This window comes from Geotrypetes seraphini, chromosome 18 (assembly GCF_902459505.1).
Source record: "Geotrypetes seraphini chromosome 18, aGeoSer1.1, whole genome shotgun sequence".
Classification (NCBI taxonomy): Eukaryota; Metazoa; Chordata; class Amphibia; order Gymnophiona; family Dermophiidae; genus Geotrypetes; species Geotrypetes seraphini.
Genome location: NC_047101.1, coordinates 22,547,033 through 22,570,705, shown reverse-complemented (window position 1 = coordinate 22,570,705; position 23,673 = coordinate 22,547,033). Strand labels below are relative to the sequence as shown.

General features: G+C 43.0%; 1 protein-coding gene across 3 annotated transcripts in view; it reads left to right on the top strand.

Moving 5' to 3' along the window:
* The window catches only part of SYNPO (synaptopodin), a 146,685-nt gene that overhangs the window by 29,474 nt on the left and 93,538 nt on the right, over nucleotides 1-23,673 (top strand). For 2 of the 3 annotated variants that reach the window (XM_033927723.1, XM_033927720.1), the window contains one exon: nucleotides 11,884-12,942. In XM_033927723.1, the coding sequence (XP_033783614.1) occupies nucleotides 12,501-12,942 (442 nt within the window). In that variant the 5' untranslated portion in view covers nucleotides 11,884-12,500. Of the gene's footprint in view, nucleotides 1-4,715; nucleotides 5,296-11,883; nucleotides 12,943-23,673 lie in introns of those variants that run through there. The other variant, XM_033927722.1, reaches the window with a different exon arrangement.

Sequence of the window (23,673 nt, the reverse complement as noted above, 5' to 3'; positions counted from 1 at the left end):
CCTCCTCTTACAAGAGTGTATTACTTACCTGCTAAGCCCCAATTCAAAGAAGAAAACATGGAGGAACCCCGGGAGAGGTCATTGGACATTTCAGCAATATTGGAACAATCAGATAGAGAGTTGGCGGTTCCAGCTACTCTCTTGTTGTCTGTGGCTTTGGCTCCAGACAAGGATTGGATATTAAAACTTTTCTTTAAAAATAGGTCTAAAGACTTCCTGGGGCAACATATTCAGATTTTCCCTGATGTCTCTAGAGAGACTCAAAAAAGAAGGAAAGAATTTCTAATTTTAAAACCTGGAGTGACTCAAATAGGGGGTAGTTTTTTCCTGAGATATCCATGTAAATGTGTAGTTAGATATTTATCATTGAAATATATATTTACAGAGCCATCTCAATTGATTAGTTTTCTCTCAATGAAACGTCTTGAAAAAGGAATAACAACGTAATAACGCCTATGTGAAATTAGCTCCCTGCACTTCAGTTAGACAAGGATTTTTCTTGCTTAATTAATTTGAAGTATATAAGTTCTGCTCTTAATAATGGATTCAATAATATTGAGGACTAGTGTGAGAACAGCTAGATTGGTATTTCCTTGTAGCTATTAAGTTTGGAATTATAGTTTAATATGTAGTTTGATCTCACTTTTCTGTACAAGATGTATATGCTTGGCAATATTGTAAAATGTTATAAATAAAATAAATTAAAAAAAAAGAATAGCCTTACTGGGTCAGACCCATGGTCCATCAAGCCCAGTAGACCGTTTTCACGGTGGCCAATCCATGTCCCTAGTACCTGGCCAAAACCCAAGGAGTAGCAACATTCCATACAGAATCTCAAAGAATAGCAAGATTCCGGAATCCCAGAGAGTAACAAAAGATTCCGGAACCCCAAACAGTAGCAATATTCCATGCTACCGATCCAGGGCAAGCAGTGGCTTCCCCCATGTCTTTATAGAGCCAACATTTTAGTGCTCCTTTGAATCTGTTGAGGATCCTTTCTTCCCTAATATAAGCTGGTAACGGGTTCTATATTTGTGGTGCTATAACCCCCAAAAAATAGTATCCCATCATGTGAACATTTCTTAAGAAAGAACTGAATATTTCATGGGGTGTCCTAATTTTGAATATCCAGCAAACCTTGGGGAACACCATAAGGAAGAGAGACCAATCTTTGGATATTATTCGACATTTTTACTTTATAAGTTATTTTTAAAAAGTTATTGAACCAATTTAGAATATTTCCAGATAAGCCAAGATCCTCTAATATACTTAATAATATGACATGATCAACTAGGTCAAAGGCGCTCAAAAGATCAAATTGTAGCATTAATACTTTATAACCTTTTGAAATGTTGCTTCTTACAATATCCATTAGAGATCCAAGAATAGTTTCCGTACTATGACCCTTGAGGAATCTGGATTGATTAGGATGGAGTATGTTGAAATATTGCACACATTTCTTTTCTGTGCATTTATTCATAAACAATGCAGATGCGCTTACACCCAAATTCTGTATATAAAGTAGTGTCATACATTGCACCTGCAAATCATTGCAGTCAATTTGCACACACCGCTTAATCACTGATAATTGGTAGGCGGTAGTTTTTAGCATGCGCTAAAAACGCTAGCGCACTTTTGTAAAAGGAGCCCTTAAAGGAGATTCTATGGGCAATAGGTAGCCAGTGCGCTTTTTGGAGGAGAGGAGTTACATGGGAGCAGCAGGGGGTCGGGGACGGTCCACCCCGGGCGCTGGCTTGGTAGGGGTGCCAGAAGCCCTCCTCCTCTTCGCCCCTGATAACCCTCCTCTTCCCACCTGACATGCAAGCGCCTTCGCTCCCCTCCCCCCCCCCCCCCCCGTGCCTTAGCTCTTTGCTGGCGTGAGCAGCAACTCCAACCTGCTGCTGGCGCCAGCATTGGCTCGCCCTCCGACGTCACTTCCAGGTCCCGTGCTTAGGAAGTGACATCCGAGGGAGAGCCAACGTGGGCAGCAAGTTGGTGACGCTGCTCGCACTGGGAAAGTTAAAGAGGAACGGGGGAAGGGAAGAGGCACACGCGTGGCAGGAGGAGGGAGGGCCGCCACCACCCCATGCGCCTCACATCCTCGGGCAGATGGTGGGTATCACGATTATTCAAGTGTGCACTTCACTGAATACTATCTGCCCGCTTACACCTGCTATGGAGCTAGCATAGGTGGATGGGCTTAAATTTGGGCAAGTAATTGCCGATTTATGCTTCTATTCTATAATGGATTATAAACACAAATTTTCTGTTACAGAATACTAGTATGTGTCTAGAATTTGGTGTCTAACTTGTCCTCTAACTGCTTATTTATTTATTTAATTTGATTTATACCCCGTCCTCCCCAGGGAGCCCAGAACAGGTTACATGATAACATACATTACAGCAAACAATACATATAACAATTAACCACAGGGGACAGAAGACGAAGGCCCTAGGGCACTGTGAGGTGTGTATAGATCAGTTGTTCTGGATGAGCAGACGCTCGGAGCCTGAAGCACGCACAGGGAAAGAGTCAGTGTGTGCACAGGGAGGACATCTATTAGTTTGGGTGTAATGGTCTGAAAATGCTTTTTGCAGCCGTAGGACTCCTATATGGCCTATGAAAATCTGAAAGGAAGGGGTAAAACGCGGACCTCATGGACCTGACAGACCTCACGGATCTAAAACCACACATCCTTAAAAATCTTAGGTCCGTGTCCATGCCGTTCTTACATACCTCAATGACATTTTAGCGCTGACGGATCCGTCTCAGCATAGGGAGGGAAAAGTATTAGGATCCGTCAGCGCTAAAATCTCATCGAGGTCTGGCAGAGCCAGAGACTAGTGCTGGAGCGGCAGAGCAGAAGCCTCCTTATGTATAGGTTTAAGTCTGCCGGATCTTATTATAGTTTAAAGTAAGGGTACACTATAGTGAATCAGGCTTCCTGGATCGCAAATTGGAGGTCTCTTTCAGGAGATCCAGAAAACCCGGCGCTTAACAGGGCTGTTTAACCGTTTTGCGCTCTGCTTATCCTTTAAGTCCGACATAGAATTTGGCTCTGACAGACCTCGATGAGATTTTAGCACTGACGGATCCTAATACTTTTCCCTCCCTATGCTGAGACGGATCCGTCAGTGCTAAAATGTCATAGAGGTCTGTAAGAGACAGAAACTACGAGTGGCACAGACACGGACCTCAGATTTTTAAGGACGTGCGGTTTTAGATCCGCGAGGTCCGTCAGGTCCGCGTTTTACCCTTTCCCAAATCGGAACACCTGCAGCCCTACTATATGAAACTACATTGGCTTCCCATAACTGCAAGGATCAAGTTTAAATTAGGCATCACCACCTTTAAGATCCTGACAGGGAATGCCCACGACTACCTACCCTAACTACCCAAGTTGCCTCCAACAGATATTCCACCAGAAATCTTTTCCACTTAAAATTCTCAGCATACAATATAAAGTCTACCAGGCAAATTACATTATCCATCCAATATCAATTAGCAAAATGCTGGAACCAACTACCACTAAGATCATCAGGTTCAGAAAACTTTTTAAAAGCATTTCTCTACCAAGACACGGAGCCAACCCTGAAGTAAATGAAATGGTAATTGTAAAAGCTAATTTCTAAACTGTCTAATGCGACTCCTGGGACATAATGATGAGCCAACGATGACCTACTTGAACGTGTAACTATGTATTTGTAATTATGACCTAACTGTATTAATACTGTACTGATCTACCTGTACTAGCAACTCTATTGAATGTCCGTGTCAAACAGTCCATTGGTAATTTCCTGGGTAAGTGACCCAACCTCTTGTCATGTAATCAGATTTTGAACTGAATAGGTAAAGGTGGAATAGAAAACCTGATGAACATAATTTAGTAAAATGACCCCTGTTAAGCACAAGAGTGTGAGCAATTATCAGGTAAAGGAAGGAGACCCTCTAGTCTAGGCTTTGCAAAGAAGATAGCATAGTGTGTTAGTAAAAATCATACTTTACTCAAGTTCACTTAAACCAGGGGTCTCAAAGTCCCTCCTCGAGGGCCACAATCCAGTCGGGTTTTCAGGATTTCGCTAATGAATATGCATGAGATCTATTTGCATGCACTGCTTTCATTGTATGCTAATAGATCTCATGCATATTCATTGGGGAAATCCTGAAAACCCGACTGGATTGCGGCCCTCGTGGAGGGACTTTGAGACCCCTGTCTTAAACTGACTGAAGCAAGTCAGCTCGTCCAAGGTCACACAGAGGTCAGCAGCAATCTTAAATCAGGACCATTGAGCCCTTCCTACCTATGGCACAGGTGATTCGCTAGACATTCATAATGTTTTAACACGACTTTTATTTTGTGTACACACACACACACAATGTATAATAGGGAAAAAAAGGAAAACTGGGTTAGTCATCACCTGTGAAATCATTGCTTGTAAATCAGTGTCACAGAGAAGAATAGGCTCTCGTTTTAATCTCGGTGGTACAAAGGCCAGAGGAATTTCATGCCAAATTCCCAACCATTGAAGTGTAGAAGCTGTAACCCAGCTGCTATGGGTGGAATGGGAGACTTGCTGCAAGGGCTCATGGGAAGTCCAGTCGGCATGTACTTTGACACAATGCCTAACCACATCCTAACTCAGATAAAATGTTGTCTGATCATCAGGCTTTGTACATAAATTGGACAGACTGCAAGCACATTTTTAATACATGCTTTGCTCTGGCTGGAGCTCATTAGTGGATTCAAAGTACTTCCTGCCTTGTCTAACCAGTGACTTGATTAGTTTCAGCATAGTTTTACTCGTTTGTGGATCCGGAAAGGGTAAGATCTTGCACTGCAGGTGTGCTTTGTGGTTGTCCGATTTACATGGATTACACTGCTTTACAGATACCGGTCAGTTCCTCACCGAAAAAGACTGATGTTGGATGATACACAGATTTGGCATGTGGATCTGGAATGTATGATGCTTTGATTAATGAGGTGGCCCAGGAGCTAACCCGAAGTGGACTATACTAGCGATAGTTACCAGAAACAACACCTGTTCCCGGAGAGCTCTTTTTTGGTTTACATAAGTCTTGTCAATACGTAACCTGTCTGAAATGCTAAGCATGCCCCGAACAGCATCTGATCGTGGACCACACACAGATGGAGTGAAAGCTGAGGCACTGGAGATTCGTTCCTGGCCGTGAGTGAAGAGCGAACTCCCGAAAAGTCAAATCATTTGGCTGCTATCTCCAGTCTGAAGGCTTATCTCCCTGAAACCAGACTATTCTGCTCCCTGCAGCCCTTATCTGTGCGTTCTGGGTAACATTTGTTGGAACTCCTTTGAAAATAAAGTCATTTTTCAGGATAGTTTTCATCTCTTAATATACAGTAAAACCTTGGATTGCAAGTAACTTGTTATGCAAGTGTTTTGCAAGACAATCAAAACATTTGATTAAATTTTAACTTGATATACAAGCAAGGTCTTGCAATACAAGTGCATACAGTGTACACACATCACAACTGCGCCGATGGTTCTTCTCTCTCTGACGCTGCGGGAGTGTAGTGACTGTTCTAAACAAACAAAGTCTTGCAATATGAGTACATACGGCATACACGCGTCACATCATCACAACTGAGCCAATGGTTCTCTCTCCGACGTTGCGGGAGTGTAGTGACTGTTCTAAATGAGCGAGGTCTTGCAATACAAGTACGTATAGTATTTTGGGTTAAAGTTTTGGGGTTGTGGAACGAATCGTCTGAGTTTCCATTATTTCTTATGGGGAAATTCGCTTTGATATATGAGTATTTTGGATTACAAGCATGTCAAGGTTTTACTGTATGTCAAGACTTTTCCTCTGAAAAAATATTTGATATTGATGTATTTTAGTGATGGGGTTGATATTTTTCCCTCTACTACTCCACCACGGTCCTAATAATATCAGATATTAAGCATTACAATACTTTACCTCTCTCATAAACTGCATTATCACAGGGCACGCTCGATTATCTGCAAAGGTTTTCTCCTGCTCCCTTTAATTGCTCCCACTGCAAATTCTATTATCAGCTCCACTTACAGGCTGCTCGTTGGCACCCTGGAGCTGAAATGTGCTGCTCGAAAATCTCCTGCAATATTAATCTTTCTGGCCCTTTTTCAACGGGAATGACAGTCTTGCTCACACCCTTTTCAAAGTGTCCAAAGCACACTGATTGCTGTAGAAGGGAGAGAGTGAAAGTGCTGGGCTGAGTCTATTGGAAAGTCATATTAAAATGTTTTGTAAAAGCCATGTTTACTAGCCAAATGCATTGCAGATTTAAGTGTTAATCTATATATATATAGAATCGGATGTATGTATGTATGTATGTTCCAGCATAACTCTGAAACACATGGAGAGATTTCAACCAAACTTGGTACACATATGACTTACTATCTGGGGAAAAATACTGTGGGGCAGGGAAGGGGGATGACATATAAAAATCGATCCGATACTGGAAGATTAGGATACATAAATATCCGGGCAACGCCAGGTGATAAGCTAGTGAGAAATAAGACACCAAGTAGTATTTGTAAGAAACTCGAATGTCCAACTCCTTTTGTTCACCTGGTTGTAACTTGTTAGTAGGGATGTGCATTTATTTTTTGTCCCAAAATGACAACCTTCCCCCCCCCCAAAAAAAGGTTTTTTTTCTGTGTATCCATTAATAGTGCACACTCTTCCAAAAAGTGCACTATTTACAAAGAAGGGACACTCTGTTAGAAAGAGGGTGCATCCTTTCCCAGTGGTGCGTGTCTGCAGGCACAATCAGGATAAACCGCATGCACTTTTGAAAACAGTGCATACTCGTTGCAAATAATATGCATTCTTCACAAATAGTGTGAAATCTCGGCGAAAAGTACATGTTCTTGGGAGAGCACACAATCTTTCGGAAACAGTGCATACTCTGCAAATAATATGCAGTCTTCACAAATTTGTGTGAAATCTTAGTAAAATGTGCATGTTTGGTTTTAAGGGCAATGAATTTGATAACTATCTCTCTGTGGGGACAATCAAAGTGGTTTACATACATTCTATGTGCAGGTACTTTTTCTGCTGCGCCGAATGGGCTTACAACCTAAATTATTTTTTTGTGAAGAGGGTAGAAAGGACTTTTTGTCTCCACCCTAAATTTGAAGTCTGGTTACACCGCTGGTAATGGGGTGGCCCAGAGAGTTATATTATACAGGTAGATATGCACAGAAGTTCATTTTATATCATATTCATAATTTATACTCATTTCTGCCACACAAGATAGGTTTCAAGTTTCAAATTTCAAGTTCTATTTAAAATTTGATAGATCGCTTAATCATACTTCTAAGCGATGAACATAACTAAAAAAAATGTACAACATTCAAAGGGTACAATATGTCAAACGTACAATGGACCTACAGGACTTACTGTGCCAAAGGGGAAGGAGGGTAAGAAGTAGAATATTTGATAGGAAAGAAAACCAATAGGGGAAAAACAAGAGGATGGGTGAGTAGGAGCCAAAGGAAAGTGGAGAGAACAGTAATTAGGAATGAAATTAATCTAATCTAATCTAATCTTCTATTTGTGCGTTGCTCCTACTTATACAGGTTCAAGACGACTTTTAAGTGGGCAGGAAGGGAGAGGAAGGGGAGGGGAGAGAAAAAGAGGGGGGAGTGGAGATGGGGAAGGGGAGAGGGGAAGGGGAAAGGGGAGGCAGAGAGGAGAGGGGAAAGGAGACGTTCAAACATTCCATCCAGTACAATTTGTCGGTCTCCAAGGTGATAGCTACTGATAGCAAATGCTGCCATTTATATCATTCATTTTCATGTTCATGACCCATTATGAACATGAGCCTTATGCCTCCTGCATTTGTTTGATGAAAGTTTGCCATTTCTACCCATTTCTTCTTGACTTCTAATCCGATACTTTGCCTCATTGCTGCACCTTCTTTAAGAGAAGCTTGGAGACGTGTTCTGAGAATATCTCTTTCCTGGATTGGCAACTTTAAAGTCAGGAGCTCCTGCCAAAAATATTTGTGTAGGAGGAAAGCAGTTAAAACTGTTGCCTTATTTTATTCATTAAAAAAAGGCAGCAATCTGCTTCATGCAAAGGGGGATATTCACATGTGGTCGTGCTGTATTTAGGCATCTGTAGCTAAGCTAGGTCTTTGAATATTAAGCTGTACGCATCTAGATTTTGGGCATGCAGATGCAGAGTTATGCTAGTATTCTATAAAGGAATTTGGATGCCCAGATGCCATTATAGTACAGGCTCTCACCATGTGGTACTCACAGAATTAACCCCTAAGGGCCTGATTCTCTATACAGCACTAAAATGATCATCACCAACTAGAAAGCATGCACCACATATATCAAATCACGTTAGTGGCCGTACATGTCACTAAAATTTAGGCACACTCATTTAGAGTAAAGAAAACCAGGCCTAAATATCTGTGCCTAAGTTAGAAACATAGAAGCATAGAAAAAAAAGCAGCAGAAAAGGGCTATAGCCCACCAAGTCTGCCCATTCCAAGTATCCCCTCCCCTGAATTTACTCCCTTAAAGATCCCACTTGAGTATCCCATTTTCTCTTAAAATCTGTCACGCTGCTGGCCTTTATCACCTGGAGTGGGAGTCTGTTTCTATAACCATAAAGCCCTATGACCTCACAATGCAGATGTAAAGAGCCTTAGCCAATAGGGAGAGGAGGAGATAGTGGATGCTCTGGATGGGCCATTTGGCCTTTATCTGCCATCATGTTTCTATGTTTCTATAACCATAAAGTTCTATGACATCACAATGCAGGTGTAAAGAGCCTTAGCCAATAGGGAGAGGAGGAGATGCAAATGTTAAGAGCCTTAGCCAATAGGGAGAGGAGGAGATAGTGGATGCTGTGGCCATTTGGCCTTTATCTGCCAAATATCTGTGCCATCATAGAAACATAGAAAAAAGCAGCAGAAAAGAGCTATAGCCCACCAAGTCTGCCCATTCCAAGTATCCCCTCCCCTGAATTTACTCCCTTAAAGATCCCACGTGAGTATCCCATTTTCTCTTAAAATCCGTCACGCTGCTGGCCTTTATCACCTGGAGTGGGAGTCTGTTCCAATGATCCACTACTCTTTCGGTGAAGAAGTACTTCCTGGAGTCGCCATGAAACTTCCCTCCCCTGATCTTCAGCGGATGCCCTCTGGTGGTCGAGGGTCCCATGAGCCAGAAGATATCATCTTCTGACTCGATGCATCCCGTGATGTACTTATATGTTTCAATCATATCTCCCCGTTTTCTTCTTTCCTCAAGTGAGTACAACCGCAATTTTTTTAATCTTTCTTCATACGTGAGATCCTTGAGCCCCAAGTTGTGCATGTGCTTAACTTGTAGGAGTGCCCATGATCCACCCATGCTCCTCTTCTGGCCATGCTCTTTTCAGATTCATGCACTACAAATGATGCACCCCACTTTATAGAATGCACCTACCAAATTATGGGCTCGATTCACAAAGCAAACCGATCGTGTACCGATTTGTTTGCGACCCTTTTATGACCATATTTCCCTCCGGCCTGACTCACTAACCTCTCCTGCGACCCGCTTCCAATCCGTGCATGCAAATTAGGGGAAACGGCATGCAAAGTAGGCAGGGTCGCGATTCACTACACAGAAAAAGGAAGACCAATTGGGCTTGCCGATCAGAAGTGAAGCGACTGCTGAGGACCAATCGCTTCACTTCTTACCGGCTCTCCTGCCCTTTAAAACCACGGGCTGGCAATGCACTTTTGCAGAATGCATAAAAATAAATTCTTCCTTTTTTATATTCTGTAATTGCCAGCCCGTGGTTTTAACCCCAAAACAATGGACAATCAGGGACTTCTTTAGACTCATCCCTAAGGAAGTCCCTGATTGGCTGAGGCGCTCCAGGCCCCTCCCAAGGGAGGAGCCCAAGGCACCTGAGCCAATCATGGCCTTAGGCCCTGCCCCGTGCATCACATGATGCACCAGGGCGGGACCTAAGGCCTCAGACTCATTGCAGGAGGCATTGGAGCAGGAGGGATTGAGCACCCCTCCTGCTCCGTTAAAGGTAAAGGGTGGGGGGAGGGGGTGGCAGGCTGGAGTTGGCATCTCTCCTGCCATTAGTTTTTGGGTGGGTGGGACCGATGGCAGGAGGGAGTGGGAACCCTCCTGCCATAATTTTAAGCGGCGGGGCAAATTTTTTGTGGGGTTCGGGGAGGGAGGAGTGTTCGGGGCACTTGTTGGCAGGGGGGGGGTCATTTTTTTTTTATAGAGCAGATATTTTGCATGTGTAAAACACGCAAATTATGTGCCCGATTTAAAAAAAAAATAAAAAAATTTTAAGCCGGCAGAAGCCCTGACAGCAGTGACAGGAGGCTGTTTCTCATGTCACTACTGTCAGGGCTTTAGCGATCCATGCAGTTGGCTGGGAGCATGCCAAGGATCATCTCCATTTGCATGCAGGCCTTTAGTGAATTTGTCGGCCTGCATGCAAACGGACACGGATCAGAGCTTAGTGAATCTAACCCTATGTTCTTATGCATGTAACATTTAATTAGTGCCAAATAACATCAATTAGGTGTTAATTGCTAATTATCGGCACCAGCTGGTCTTGTTAAACATAAGAATATAAGATAGTTCCTTTTAATCAACAATAGTGCACATATAGTAGTCTTAACTTGCAGCAATTTACTAGTTAGTGGATACTTAACTGACTTGGGAAGGGATGAAACGTGGACCTCACAGACCTCGTGGATCTTAACCGCACGTCCTTAATAAGCTTGTGAAATGCTAACGTTTTGCCACTTTTAGTCTCATCACAGGGAGAAGCATTAGGGTCCATTAGCGCTAGTGTCATGGAGGTCTGTGAGAGCCATGACCTATGCTGAGACTAAAAGTGGCAAAACGTTAGCCTTTCATAAGCTATGATAGTAGCCTAGAGGTTAAGACAGCTGTCTTGGGCTCTGCTGATCTGGATTCAAGACCAGCTTGAACCAAACAAAAGTACGTTTTCCTGCCGCAGCTCTGGGGTAAAACACAGACCTCCCGTAGCTGAAGTGTTTCCTCAAATTAATTATTATTAATAAGCACAGATCCGTGGGGGGTCAGAAACGGCAACAGTTACAGCGGTGGAATGAGGGGCTAAAACGTGGACCTGCAGACATGAAATCTGAAACCTCAACTGTGCGGTTAAGATCCGCGAGGGCCACAAGGTCTATGAGGTCCGCGTTTTACCCCTTCCCGAAGCTCCGTTTCTTAAAATACTTCTTCAGGAGTCGACTCCCACTAAACCCCAAAACTCCAGTTCCTAATGCTGCTTCTGAAATCAAAGTAAAAGTCATTGAGGGATTCCTTATGTTTCACTTATCTTCAGTTTACAATATCTCCAACTCTAACCTGAGACATATCTTGACATGATATCATGTTTCATTGGATTCTGTTTCAGGGATATCACTGCCTTATGGATGCATCTACTTTTCATCCATCCATCTCTATCATTATCATTGTAGTAATATTTTAGAAAAAATATTTATGAAATGAAACATTGGGATAGTTACGATATTATTATGGTGATTTTAATATGTGGATTCGGAAGATTTTTTAATGCATATGTTAATATCCCATATTTGACAGTCCATCTTATAAATAGATGATCTATGGTTGGATTAAAAGGAAGGGAGAATATGTTTGATGACTTGTATTTATAATTTTCTCCTGAACGATTCTTGTTTATGTACTTTGGCAGCTTAGCTCTGAGCTCTTTTTTCAACATCTAAGTTCATTTTAAAGTATAGTTTCCAGATGGCATGCTTTGTTTTTGTTTATTTGTATCTCGCGGGCTTGCGTGATCCCTTTTCATTACAATTTCCTGTTTTATTTTACATTTAGGCATGAGATGATGATGCCCAACTTAAAAAGATTGTAAAAAAAAAAAAAAAAAAAAAAGAAGAAAAGCCCCCCGAGCATCTTTGAACTCTCAGCAGCAAACCTGTGCATTCATTTTGGCTCACGTTCAGTTCTCTTGGATGAGTCTCAATGAGCCAATGTTCTATGAGCAGGAAAAAAAAAATGCTTGCATATGTCTGTAAGAAGAAGTTGTTCCAGTTCTCAAATGCAAAATGAAACCGGTCATGCAAGAGTCCTGACTGCTAAAAAGAGCGAACAAGAGCAAAACAGAGAGGGTTTCTCCGAGAACTCAGCAGAAACATCTACACACTTGTTGGAAACCGATAAGTCCTTGGTGGGACACTGAAAAACAATGCAGAAAGTCACAACAATCTGTTTATATCTGCGCCCTGGTATGTAAGGTTGTGACCTGGAAGAAAAGACTGTAAGAAAGTAAAATCTAGGCAGGGGAAATCACACATTCCTGTGTTAATCTTTTACTGAGACACGTCTTAAGTGTAAGAACTACTTAAGAGTACATTGATCATTGAACTCTAAAGAACAACATTAAAGAAAGACTTAAGGAAGCTCGACACTCTGTTCAGTCGCTACCCAAAGATATGATCAGATATTGTTATGAATATGAGGTCTCCAAGATGAATCCTGAGAAGGTGACTTACGGCTTCATTTCGCAGCAGGTAATGAAGGTTCAAGTTCCAAGCTGTCAGGGATCCCAGAAAACAGAAGACAACTGTCTTACTGGTTCAACGACACAAGAGGAAATGGAATCATTCCAAGAAAATGAATTACAAGGGAATTTCAACCAGGAGCCTGAACGAAGCAGAGAAGACAAAATCACATATGAAAATGACTGTTTTGGAATGGAGCCTTCTGATAGTTACTCAGGCCTAAGAAAGTCCCCAAGTCCTTACCACGCATCGGATCTGGTAAAAGCTGAATTTGAGATGGGTCATGTTGATGAGACTAACGATGATCACAAGTGGAGTGTGGTGAAAGTTAAGCAAGTTTTGATTTCCAGCTTTGACCAGTCTAGGAAACCATGTAAGTAAATATTTTCTTCCTCTTTTCTATTACCTCCCTCTTAGCTATTGAAATAATTAGAGAGATGATACAGTATATGGGGCTCATGTTCAAAAAACGAAAGATGTCCAAAAATGGTATAAAGTGGCCAAGACGTCCAAGCAGTCATTTTCGAAACAGACTTTCTAGATGTCTTGCTTGACTTCTTGTCTGCAGTACGTCCAAAGTTTCAAGGGGGCATGTTGGAGGCATGTTATGGGTGGGTTTAGGGTGTGCTTAGCGCTTGGATGTCTTGTGGTGATAATTATAATCAAACATTTACCAACACGTCCAGGATGCCATATAGATGTTTGGAGCTAGACCTGCTTTAAAAACCGAATAAGTTTTCAAGTTTCAGGTTTTATTTAAAATTTGATTAATCGTTTAATCATACTTCTAAGCAATGAACATGGTTAAAAGCAAAATTGTTACAACGTTCAGGGAAACAATACATGCGACGTAAACATGACATACAAGACATACAGTACAATTGGGAAAAAAGGGTAAGAATTTAACTAAACTAAACTAACTAAACTAAACCTTAGGTTTGTATACCGCATCTTCTCCGCGATTGTAGAGCTCGGCACGGTTTACAGGACTAAGATAGAATGGAACTCCAAAGGATGGTTGTGGAATAAGAGTAAAGGAGGAATAGAGGGTTTGGGGTACCAGAGAGGGTACATTTTTGAGAAAAGCCAAGTTTTCAGATGTTTTCGGAAGAGTTGGAGGGAGCTCGAATTTCGGAGAGGGGATGTAAGGTTGTTCCAGAGCTTGGTGATTCTAAAGGGGAGGGATGTCCCTAGTTTTCCAGCAATGGATATACCTTTTATAGACGGGAAGGATAGTTTTAATTTTTGGGAGGATTTGGTGGAATTGGGATTAGAGGAATTCCAAGATAGTGGAACAACGGGAGGAAGAATGCCGTGAAGGATCTTGAAAGTTAGGCAGGCACATTTGAAATGGACCCTGGAGATTATTGGAAGCCAGTGAAGCTTGGACAGAAGTGGTGAGACGTGATCAAATTTATTTTTTGCGAAAATAAGCTTAGCCGCAGCATTCTGAATCTGCTGGAGTCTGAGGAGGCTTTTCTTAGTTAGGCTTAAGTAGATAGAGTTGCAATAGTCTAATCTGGAGAGGATGATGGATTGTACAAGCACGGCAAAGTGTTTTTGATGGAAACAGGATCTCACTTTCCTCAGCATATGAAGGCTAAAGAAGCATTTTTTTACCAGGGAGTGGAGGTGGTCTTTGAAGGATAGTGAGGAGTCCACGATGATGCTCAGAACTTTGCTTGAGAACTCAAGCTGTAGTGTGGGGCCGGAGGACAGTGGAATGGAGGTGGGTAAATGGTCTAATATTGGATCAAGCCAAAGTAGTTTTGTTTTGGACTCGTTTAGTTTCATTTGAACAGTGAGGGCCCAGTTTTGGAGGTTCGATATACATGAGGATATGTTCTCGGAGAGGTTAGTGAGGTTCGAGTCGGTCTCGAGGAGGACAAGGATGTCATCAGCATAGGTGTAAAGTGTTTCAAGGGGGGATAGATGGAGGAGTTTCAGAGAGGACATATAGATATTGAAAAGAATAGGAGATAGAGGTGAACCTTGCGGGACTCCATATGTCGGTTTCCAGGGGGAGGATGAGGTGCCGTTCATGTTAATGGTGTAAGAACGGGAACGTAAGAATTTTGAGAACCAGTCTAGAACTGTGGAGTTGATGCCTATCTCGGAAAGTTGGAAAACTAGAATATCATGATGGACTACGTCAAAAGCAGCAGAAAGGTCAAATTGTAAGAGAACAACAAACTTATTACGAGAATGAAGTTGTTGAACCTTAGAGATAAGTGAGGCCAATAGGGATTCGGTGCTGAAATTGGGTCTGAATCCATATTGGTAAGGAAGGAGAATAGAGAATCTTTCTAAGTAGGATGAGAGTTGGGAAGATACGATAGACTCTAGTATCTTGGTTAGGAGAGGGATATTTGCTATTGGATGATAGCTGGATGGAGTGGAGGGGTCGATCAGATTTTTTTCAGTAGTGGGGTCAAAGCAATGTGTCCCATTTCAGAAGAGAATAGGCCCGATAGAAAATTGATAATCGATAGAAAATGAGACAAATAAGGGATATGACAAAAAGAAGGGTTAAGCGAGAAGGGTTAGGAAAGATCAGAGATTAAAATTTGAGGGTGCAAGCCTAGCTTGGGGCCACAACGGGGCTATATGCACTAAACAGGATCAGTAAGACCGCGTGGGTCTGCTCCAATCCGATTTTTGTCTGATTATAAAGGAGCTATTGATGCACAATAAATTTTGCATGCGAATGATTTGCGCAGAGGTTCGTCGTAATCCCCGTCTCTCCTGTCCAATTGATCCCCACGAGAGCAACTCTCATTCATGTGCAGGGAAAGCCTTTTATGTTCTCTGTGGCTGGTAAGAAGGATAGGGCTATTGTGAAGATGGAACCTGCTTCCTAAGGTCGACCCTGTATGAGTATCAGCACCTTTTTTCCTAGAAAACAAATAACTGCTTACCCAAGCTACATGCTTGAAGGCTCCTAATTAACTACAGATGCCACAATCACTATTTAGTTTCAGGTTGGAGGGGGAAATAAACAACGGGGCATCGAGAAGAGTCCACTCTGAACTCTCACTTACAAGGTTAAGGGCCATATAATAATACAACAAATCACTCGGCAAATTATGTTACATCAGTCAACCGCCAAAACCAAATGTGAAGAAAACGGAAAAGAAAAATGGGCTCATTAAACACCGCATGTGCTGTGGGTGGTGAGCGTACTCCAGAGTTTTCTAAGACTAAGAGGTCCTTTAACTAAGCTGCAGGAAAATCGGGGCTTAGCACGGCTAATGCCGGACTTTCCCATGCGCTAAACCCAGATCGACTGTGGCAATTTGTAGGGCTTTTTCTTCTGTTTTCATGACAGGTCATGCACTAAATTTCCCATGAGCCCGTGGTGCATGCAAAGAATTAAAGTGGAAGCACTTGCTGCCTCTAATTTAGTTTCTATTAGGCGTTAAGTCTGGCACCAAAAGTTAGGCTTGACTTGCGTGCTATGCCAGTATTATATAGAATAAGAGCTCAAGCACCTAACTTTTGGCTCTATTTATAAAAATTCCACCTACGTGCTCCTGCATTAACTTTGCAGTATCCAGTTAGCTAATGGTAACTGGTGTTTTGGGAGGGGGCTTTGCCAGGTACTTGTAACCTAAATTGGCCACCATGGAGATAATAATTATAATAATAACTAGCTTTATAGCCCGTTACATTAACAGGTGCTAGAATATGTGTGTGTGTCTGTCTTTATTTCTTTCTCTCTCTGTCTCCTTAGCCGCTTTCTGTATTTCTGTCTTTCTTTCTTTTGGCTGTTCCCCCTGTCCATTCTCCCTTCTTTTTACCTCCCCTGTGTCCTCCACCACCCCTTCACTGCTCCCCTTATCCAGCAGCAGCCCTTCTCCCTTTGTTTTACCTCCCCCCTGTCCATCAGCACCTCTTATATTCTCCTTGCTCATTAACAGTACTTATCTGCCGTATTTCAAAATTTTCGGCCTCCAATCTCTATCTGCTTCAGATCATACACACAGCACTCCTAATAATTAATCCGCTTCTGTTTGTCCCAACGTGGCCTGTGTTTCGCAGTTCAAAAGTTGTTAACCGCTGCTTCAGGGCTTTATTTGAACAGAGTCCTTGGCGCCCCCCCCCCCCCCCTTCACTTCTCGCAGGCCGACTACGAACCCGGCGATCAAGCAGCGTGTGCAGCAGTCTTCACACGCTGCATCGGGCCCTTCTACTGCCCTGATTTACTCTGGCACATCCCTGATGATATGATCGCCGGGTTCGTAGTCGGGACCGCAGGAAGGGAAGGGGGGGGGGGGGGTCCGCAAAGGACTCGGACTCCTCTGGTCTGTCGCGGAGGCCGGCCCGGCTTCATTTCTCGTTTAGTCCCGGAGAGGGGGGGGGGCAGGAGGCGCTCTAAGTGTAAGGGAGCCGGGAGAGGAGCCACCGCCGCCGCTGTGAACTTTAAAATAAGGGAAGCTGAGCCGGCAAGATCACACATCACCTTGCGGTCTGCGAGAGAGGGAGCGTTAGCCACGGACCTACGGATCACAGATCAGGGATCACAGATCACGCAGGTATGAGTGCGCATGTGCGGCTAGCTTTTTATTATATAGGATAATAATAACAGTTTATATACCGCAGGACCGTGAAATTCTATGCGGTTTACAATGATTAGAAAGGTGCTACAAATAGAATAGAACTTACATAGTTGAAGAATAGTGGCTAGCAGTTTAAGGGAACAGTTGTGATGGGGGGGGATTGAGGTGGGACATTGTGATGGGAGAGATCGTGCAGATTCTCTACCTAGGTATTTCAAGAACAGGTATGTCTTTAGGTGTTTCCTAAATTCACCATAGTTATTTGCGTTTATAATTAGTTTTTCCAGGTCTTTGTCCCATAATGCTGCCTGGTAAGAGAGAAGATGTTGATGGTGTCTTTTAAGTTTACATCCTCTAACCGGTGGGGAGATGTACTTCAGGTGTGTACTTCTCTTATGTCTATTGGTTGAGAAGGAGAAGAGGTCAGTTATATATTTAGGGGCTAAACCGGATAGTACCTTAAAGCAAAAACATCCCAGCTTGAACTTTGCACGTGCCTCCATCGGCAGCCAGTGTAGGGGGGGATAAAGAGAGAAAAGCCGTTAGCTGATATGGCTCAAAGAAAACATATTTCTGAGAATTATGTTGTATTATGCACTCTTTTCTACGCTTTTGTGTGTCTCTTGCCAAGTCATTTGCATCTTAAAATCAAGAAACTTTTTCTCTTATATTTATGTTCTTATAAAGGAGTAACCCCCCAATTCTATACATGGTGACTACAAAAATCAGTCCTGAAAAGAATGGCACTTAGTGTGATTCTATAAAAGGCACTTATCACTTATATCAGTGCTTTTCAACCCTGTCCTGGGGGATCCCCAGCCAGTTGGGTTTTCAAGATATCCCTAATGAATATGCATAACACACATTTGCATGGCTGTCTCCTCCATTATATGCAAATTTCTTTCATGCATATTCATTAGGGATAACCTGAAACCCCAACTGGCTGGGGGTCCCCTAGGATAGGGTTGAGAACCACCGACTTATATAGTGCTAAAAGGCATACGCAGTGCTGTATATTTTGACATTTATAGACGGTCCCTGCTTGGAAGAGCTTACAATCTAACTTGGACAGACAGACATGACATATAGGGCTCCTTTTACAAAGCTGCGATAGCGTTTTTAGCGCGTGCAGAATTTTAGCGCTTGCTAAACCTTCACTATGCGGCTAGAACTAATGTCAACTCAATGCTGGCGTTAGCGTCTAGCGTGCGTGGTAATTCTGCGCGCGCTAAGCGTGCACTAAAGCCGCTATCGCAGCTTAGTAAAAGGAGCTCATAGAGTTGGGGACGCAGAACCCAAGGTGAGAGGAGTTAAGAGTCAAAAGCACTCTCAAAGAGGTGGGCTTTTAACTGGGCCTTGAACCCTGCCAGAGTCGGAGCCCACCATAGGGATTTGGGCAGCTTGTTCCAAGCATATGGTGCAGCAAGGCAAAAGGGACGGAGTCTGGAGTTGGCAGTTGAAGAGAAGGGCAAAGATAGGAGCGACTTGCCAGGTGAGCAGAGCTCACGGGGGGGGGGAAGGAGGGATCATAGGGGGAGATAAGTGAAGAGAGATAGTGAGTGCATTTGTAGGTCAGTAAGAGGAGTTTGTAGTCTGAAATGGATGGAAAGCCAATGAAGTGATTTTAGGAGAGGGGTAACGTGAGTAAAGTGGCTCTCCCGGATTATAAGTCATGCAACCAAATTCTGGACAGATTGGAGGGAAGCGAGATGGCTAAGCGGAAGACCTGAGAGTAGTGAGTTGCAGTAGTCTAAGTGTGAGGTGATGAGGGTGTGGATAAGAGTTTTGGTAGTGTGCTCAAAGAGGAAGGGTCAGATTTTTGTAATATTATAGCGGAAGAAGAGGCAGATTTTAACGATATGTTGTACCTGGTTGGTGAAGGAGAGAGAAGAGTCAAAGATGACCCCGAGATTATGAGCAGACAAAACAGGAAGGATGAGAGTGTTGTCCACAGAGACGGAGAACGAGGGAAGCGGAGAGGTGGGTTCAGGTGGGAAGATGAGCAACTCTGTTTTAGCCATATTCAATTTTAGATGGCGGTGAGACATCCAAGGATACGAGGAATCTTCAAAAAGTTTCCACACTTTTATTTTTTTTAAACACTATTTATTAAATATCCCAAAAGCAAATTAGATCACTTTTCCCACATAATCACCCTGTTTGGTGATACATTTTCCCAGCGTTCTACTAATGCCCTCTTATCACTTCTTCCGCCGCAACCATTTCCAGTGAAAATATGAAAGTGCAGAAACTTTTTGAAGAACCCTCGGCTTCAAATTATTCATAATGTTTCAATAAAACTTATGAAAGCAAAAAAAATTTAATCATGTCTCGCCTCTTCTCAAAAAAGCACATTGGCTTCCCGATACTTACAGAATATTCTATATAATATGTCTACTAACTTTTAAATGCCTTCTTCACAAAACCCCAGCTTTCATTGATAGGCTCTTAATTCCTTACACCCCTACAAGAATCCTTAGGTCTACTGATCAGCATTTACTTTCGGTCCCTTCTCTTAAGGTCATCAATACGCGTCGACAATACATCTTCTCTGTAACAGCCCTGCAATTGTGGAACTCTCTTCTAGAGGTCTGCACGGGAACGGGGATTGCGGGAATCCCTTGGGTCCCATGGGACTCCCACGGGGACCCCCCTCTGGCCCACGGGGATGAAAGGCTTTGGAAGCAGGGTTCGTCCATATAATATAATGCACGCTTCAGCCTTAGTAAAAGAGGGGGTTTATAAGTTAATTACCTGAACAGAAAACAAAAAAAGGGTTCCACCAAAGAGATTCCACAAGGAAAACAGCAGCGCAAACACAAAAGAAACTGTGGAATTGATGATCCTGTCAGAAGTAATTGCTGCTTTTTATGGGGATGAGCGGGGATGGAGGTAATTCCTTGCGGGGACGGGTGGGGACGGAGAGGATCCTGACGGGGACGGGCGGGGATGGGTGGGATTTCTGTCCCCATGCAACTCTCTACTCTCTTCCCATTCATCTAAGGGAAGAACGCATGCTAGACCGATTCAAGTGAAAGTTGAAAGGCTTTCTTTTTAAAGATGCTTTCAACTGATAGTACTCTCTAGGGTCTGCCTTGCGATTTTACTTATTTACTGTTACCCTCCCTTTTGTCCATTCCCTCTTTGTCTTATTTTCTTTAAAATATTGCATTTCTTTCCCGCTTTCCTCCTTATGTGTACGTTTTGTTTAAGGCTAAATGTGGTATGTTTGTCCCCCCCGAAAGATTTATGAATTTTAGCTATGTACATCGCTTTGAAGTTTGATTAAGCGACTCATCAAATTTTAAATAAACCTGGAAACTTAGCACCTGTACGCATCACTATATTTAGACCAAGGCGTTAAATTTCCGAGTGCTCTAGCCACTACCGCCTCCTTTTTAGGAGGTGGTAGATTTTCAGCTACCGCGTGCTTTAGCGTGCAGTAATTTTGTGCGTGCGCTAAAAAACCCTAGCGCACCTTCGTAAAAGGAGCCCCAAGTTGTGTGTGGATTGGATATACTCTACAACAGTACATCTCATTTTTAAGAACTCCCATGATCCACCCATGCTCCTTCCCTGGCCACGCCCCCTTTTGAGATTCATGCACTAGAAGTGACGCACGTCACTTTATGGAATGCGCTTAGAAAGTTGTGCACATAACTTCTAATTAATACCAATTAGCGTCAATCATTAGGTATCATAAGAACATAAGCAGTGCCTCCGCCGGGTCAGACCACAGGTCCATCCCGCCCAGCAGTCCGCTCCCGCGGCGGCCCAAAACAGGTCAAGACCTGTCTGAATCATCAGAAGGGGCTCCCTTGCCACCTTGGTTTCCCATATAAGTCCTGCCTTCCTATCGAAGTCCTAGCCCTCCGGTCTTGCACATGCAAGACCAGGTTAGTTTATACTCATTACCTGATTAACTTCCTATACTTGTGTTACATCCCAGCTCCTCCCTCAGTATCCCACGATCCCTTTATCCCTCAGGAATCCGTCCAATCCCTGTTTGAATCCCTGTACCGTACTCTGCCTGATCACTTCCTCCGGTAGCGCATTCCAAGTGTCCACGACCCTTTGGGTGAAAAAAAACTTCCTTGCATTTGTTTTGAACCTGTCTCCCTTCAGTTTCTCCGAGTGCCCCCTCATACCTGTTGTCCCCTTCAGTCTGAAGAATCTGTCCCTATCCACCCTCTCTATGCCCCTCATGATCTTGAAGGTCTCTATCATATCTCCCCTGAGCCTCCTTTTCTCCAGAGAGAAGAGCCCCAGCCTATCCAACCTCTCGGCGTATGAGCAGTGTTCCAGCCCTTTTACCAGTTTCATTGCTCTCCTTTGGACTCTCTCAAGTACCGCCATGTCCTTCTTGAGGTGCGGCGACCAATACTGAACGCAGTATTCCAGATGTGGACGCACCATCGCTCGATACAATGGCATGATGACTTCCCGCATCCTGGTTGTTATGCCAGGGAAGTGGCAGTGGGACAGATTGTATGGTAAAAAGAACATGGAGAGTAGGGGGAAAGAACTTTTGCCGAATGAAAAGAAGAGTTCTACTTTATCACTATTCGATTTTAAAGAAGTGAGCTGACATTTAAAATGAGACAGCAGTGAAACTGAGAGAATTAAGAACAGTAGGAGAAAGCTTAAGAAAGAAAAAAAAAAAGGAGTTTTAGGTTTATAGATTAAAAAAAGACACTAAGACTGGTGAAATCATAGAGGGCTTAATCTAATCTAAAACTTGGGACTCCTTTTACAAAGCTGCGGTAGAGGTTTAACGCACGTAATAGTGTGCGCTAAACCGCCAGTCGCGCTAGCCACTACCATCTCCTCTTGAGCATTCGGTCGTTTTTCGGCCAGCGCGGGGGTTAGCGCGTGATTAAAAGTCTCACGCGCTAAACCCGCTAGCGTGGCTTTGTATAAGGAGCCCTTGGATTTGTATACCGCGTCATCACCTAAAAGGAGCTCGACTCGGTTAGCAAAATAGCTGAGAGACAAAAGAAGCATAAAAAAAGGAAAACTCAGATTAAAAACATAAACAAATAATAAAAAAAAAAAACAACCCAGAGAAATAATAAAGAAAAAAAATTATTTTGCTAACTTAGACTGAAAATCTAAATATTGTTAAAATAATAATGTTTTCATAGATTTGCAAAATAACTGAAAAGAGTGCATTGTTCTAATAGAGAAAGGGGTATCATTCCAAATTTCAGTCAATCTGAAAGAAAAAGACCAACTCAATTTACCAACAAATTTTATACCCTTAAAGGAAGGAAAAGAGAGTTAAGAACATAAGAATTGCCGCTGCTGGGTCAGACCAGCAGTCCGCTCCCGCAGCGGCCCTTAGGTCAAAGACCAGTGCCCTGAGACTAGTCAGACAGTGGAACCAAAGAAAGAAATATGCCATATAGAAGTTTGAACACTACATATGCACATTTAAACTTTATTCTGTAATAAACTGGAAGCCAATGAAGTTGTCTTAATAATGGAGACACGTGATCAAACTTTCTTTTCCCAAAGATTAATTTACCAAGTACACACTGAGGGAGCCTACTCCCATACCTGGTCCAACCCCTGTGGAGTCCCACAAGGCTCCCCCCTATCACCTTCTCTATTCAATATCTGCATGGCATCACTGGGTCACATGTTATCAGACCAAAAACTGAAATCCTACATTTATGCAGATGACATTACAATTGTCATCCCCATCTCCTCATTATCACAAGAAACAGAATAGCACATATCATCAGTACTCACCATAGTCGAACACTGGACAACTCGGTTCAAACTGAAACTAAATCCAGAAAAGACTAAACTCTTCCTTGCAAGTCCCAACCACAAATTAACGGCCACCACCCTACAACTCAACGGTCTAACTTACCCTATTAATCCCACCATCAAAATCCTTGGAGTCATCCTAGACCGATGCCTGACCTTCGAAGATCACACCAATGCCCAGGTCAAAAAATGTTTTCATACCCTCTGGAAACTCTGCACCATCAAACACTACTTCGACTTCCTCTCCTTCAGACTGCTGGTCCAATCCCTAATCTTAAGCCTGGATTACTGTAATATTATATATTTGGGCTCCTACAAGAAAACCATCAAACGTCTAAGACTCATTCAAAACACTGCCGTCCGCCTAATCTATGGCCTCAAAAAATCAGACCACATCAGCCCTTACTACAGAAAACTTCACTGGTTGCCACTAGAAGCAAGAATCATCTTCAAATTCGCCTGCCTCTGCTTCAAAACCCTAACTGGCTTGTCACCGATATCTCTCTCTCACCACTTTGCGTTCCCAGGCACCACTCGCACATGCAATGCCTATCTGTTTACCTACCCATCCCCAAAGGGATGCACCTACAAAAGATTCCTTAACAGAACTCTCTCATTCCAAGCTGGCAGATGGACAGATTGCCTGACCACCCTCATCTCATCTGCCCCATCTTACTCTTACTTCGGGAAATCCCTGTATGATAAATTTCTCGAACCCCTCCCCCCCAAATAACCAAACCCTACCACCTCTATCTTACTATTTAATTCTC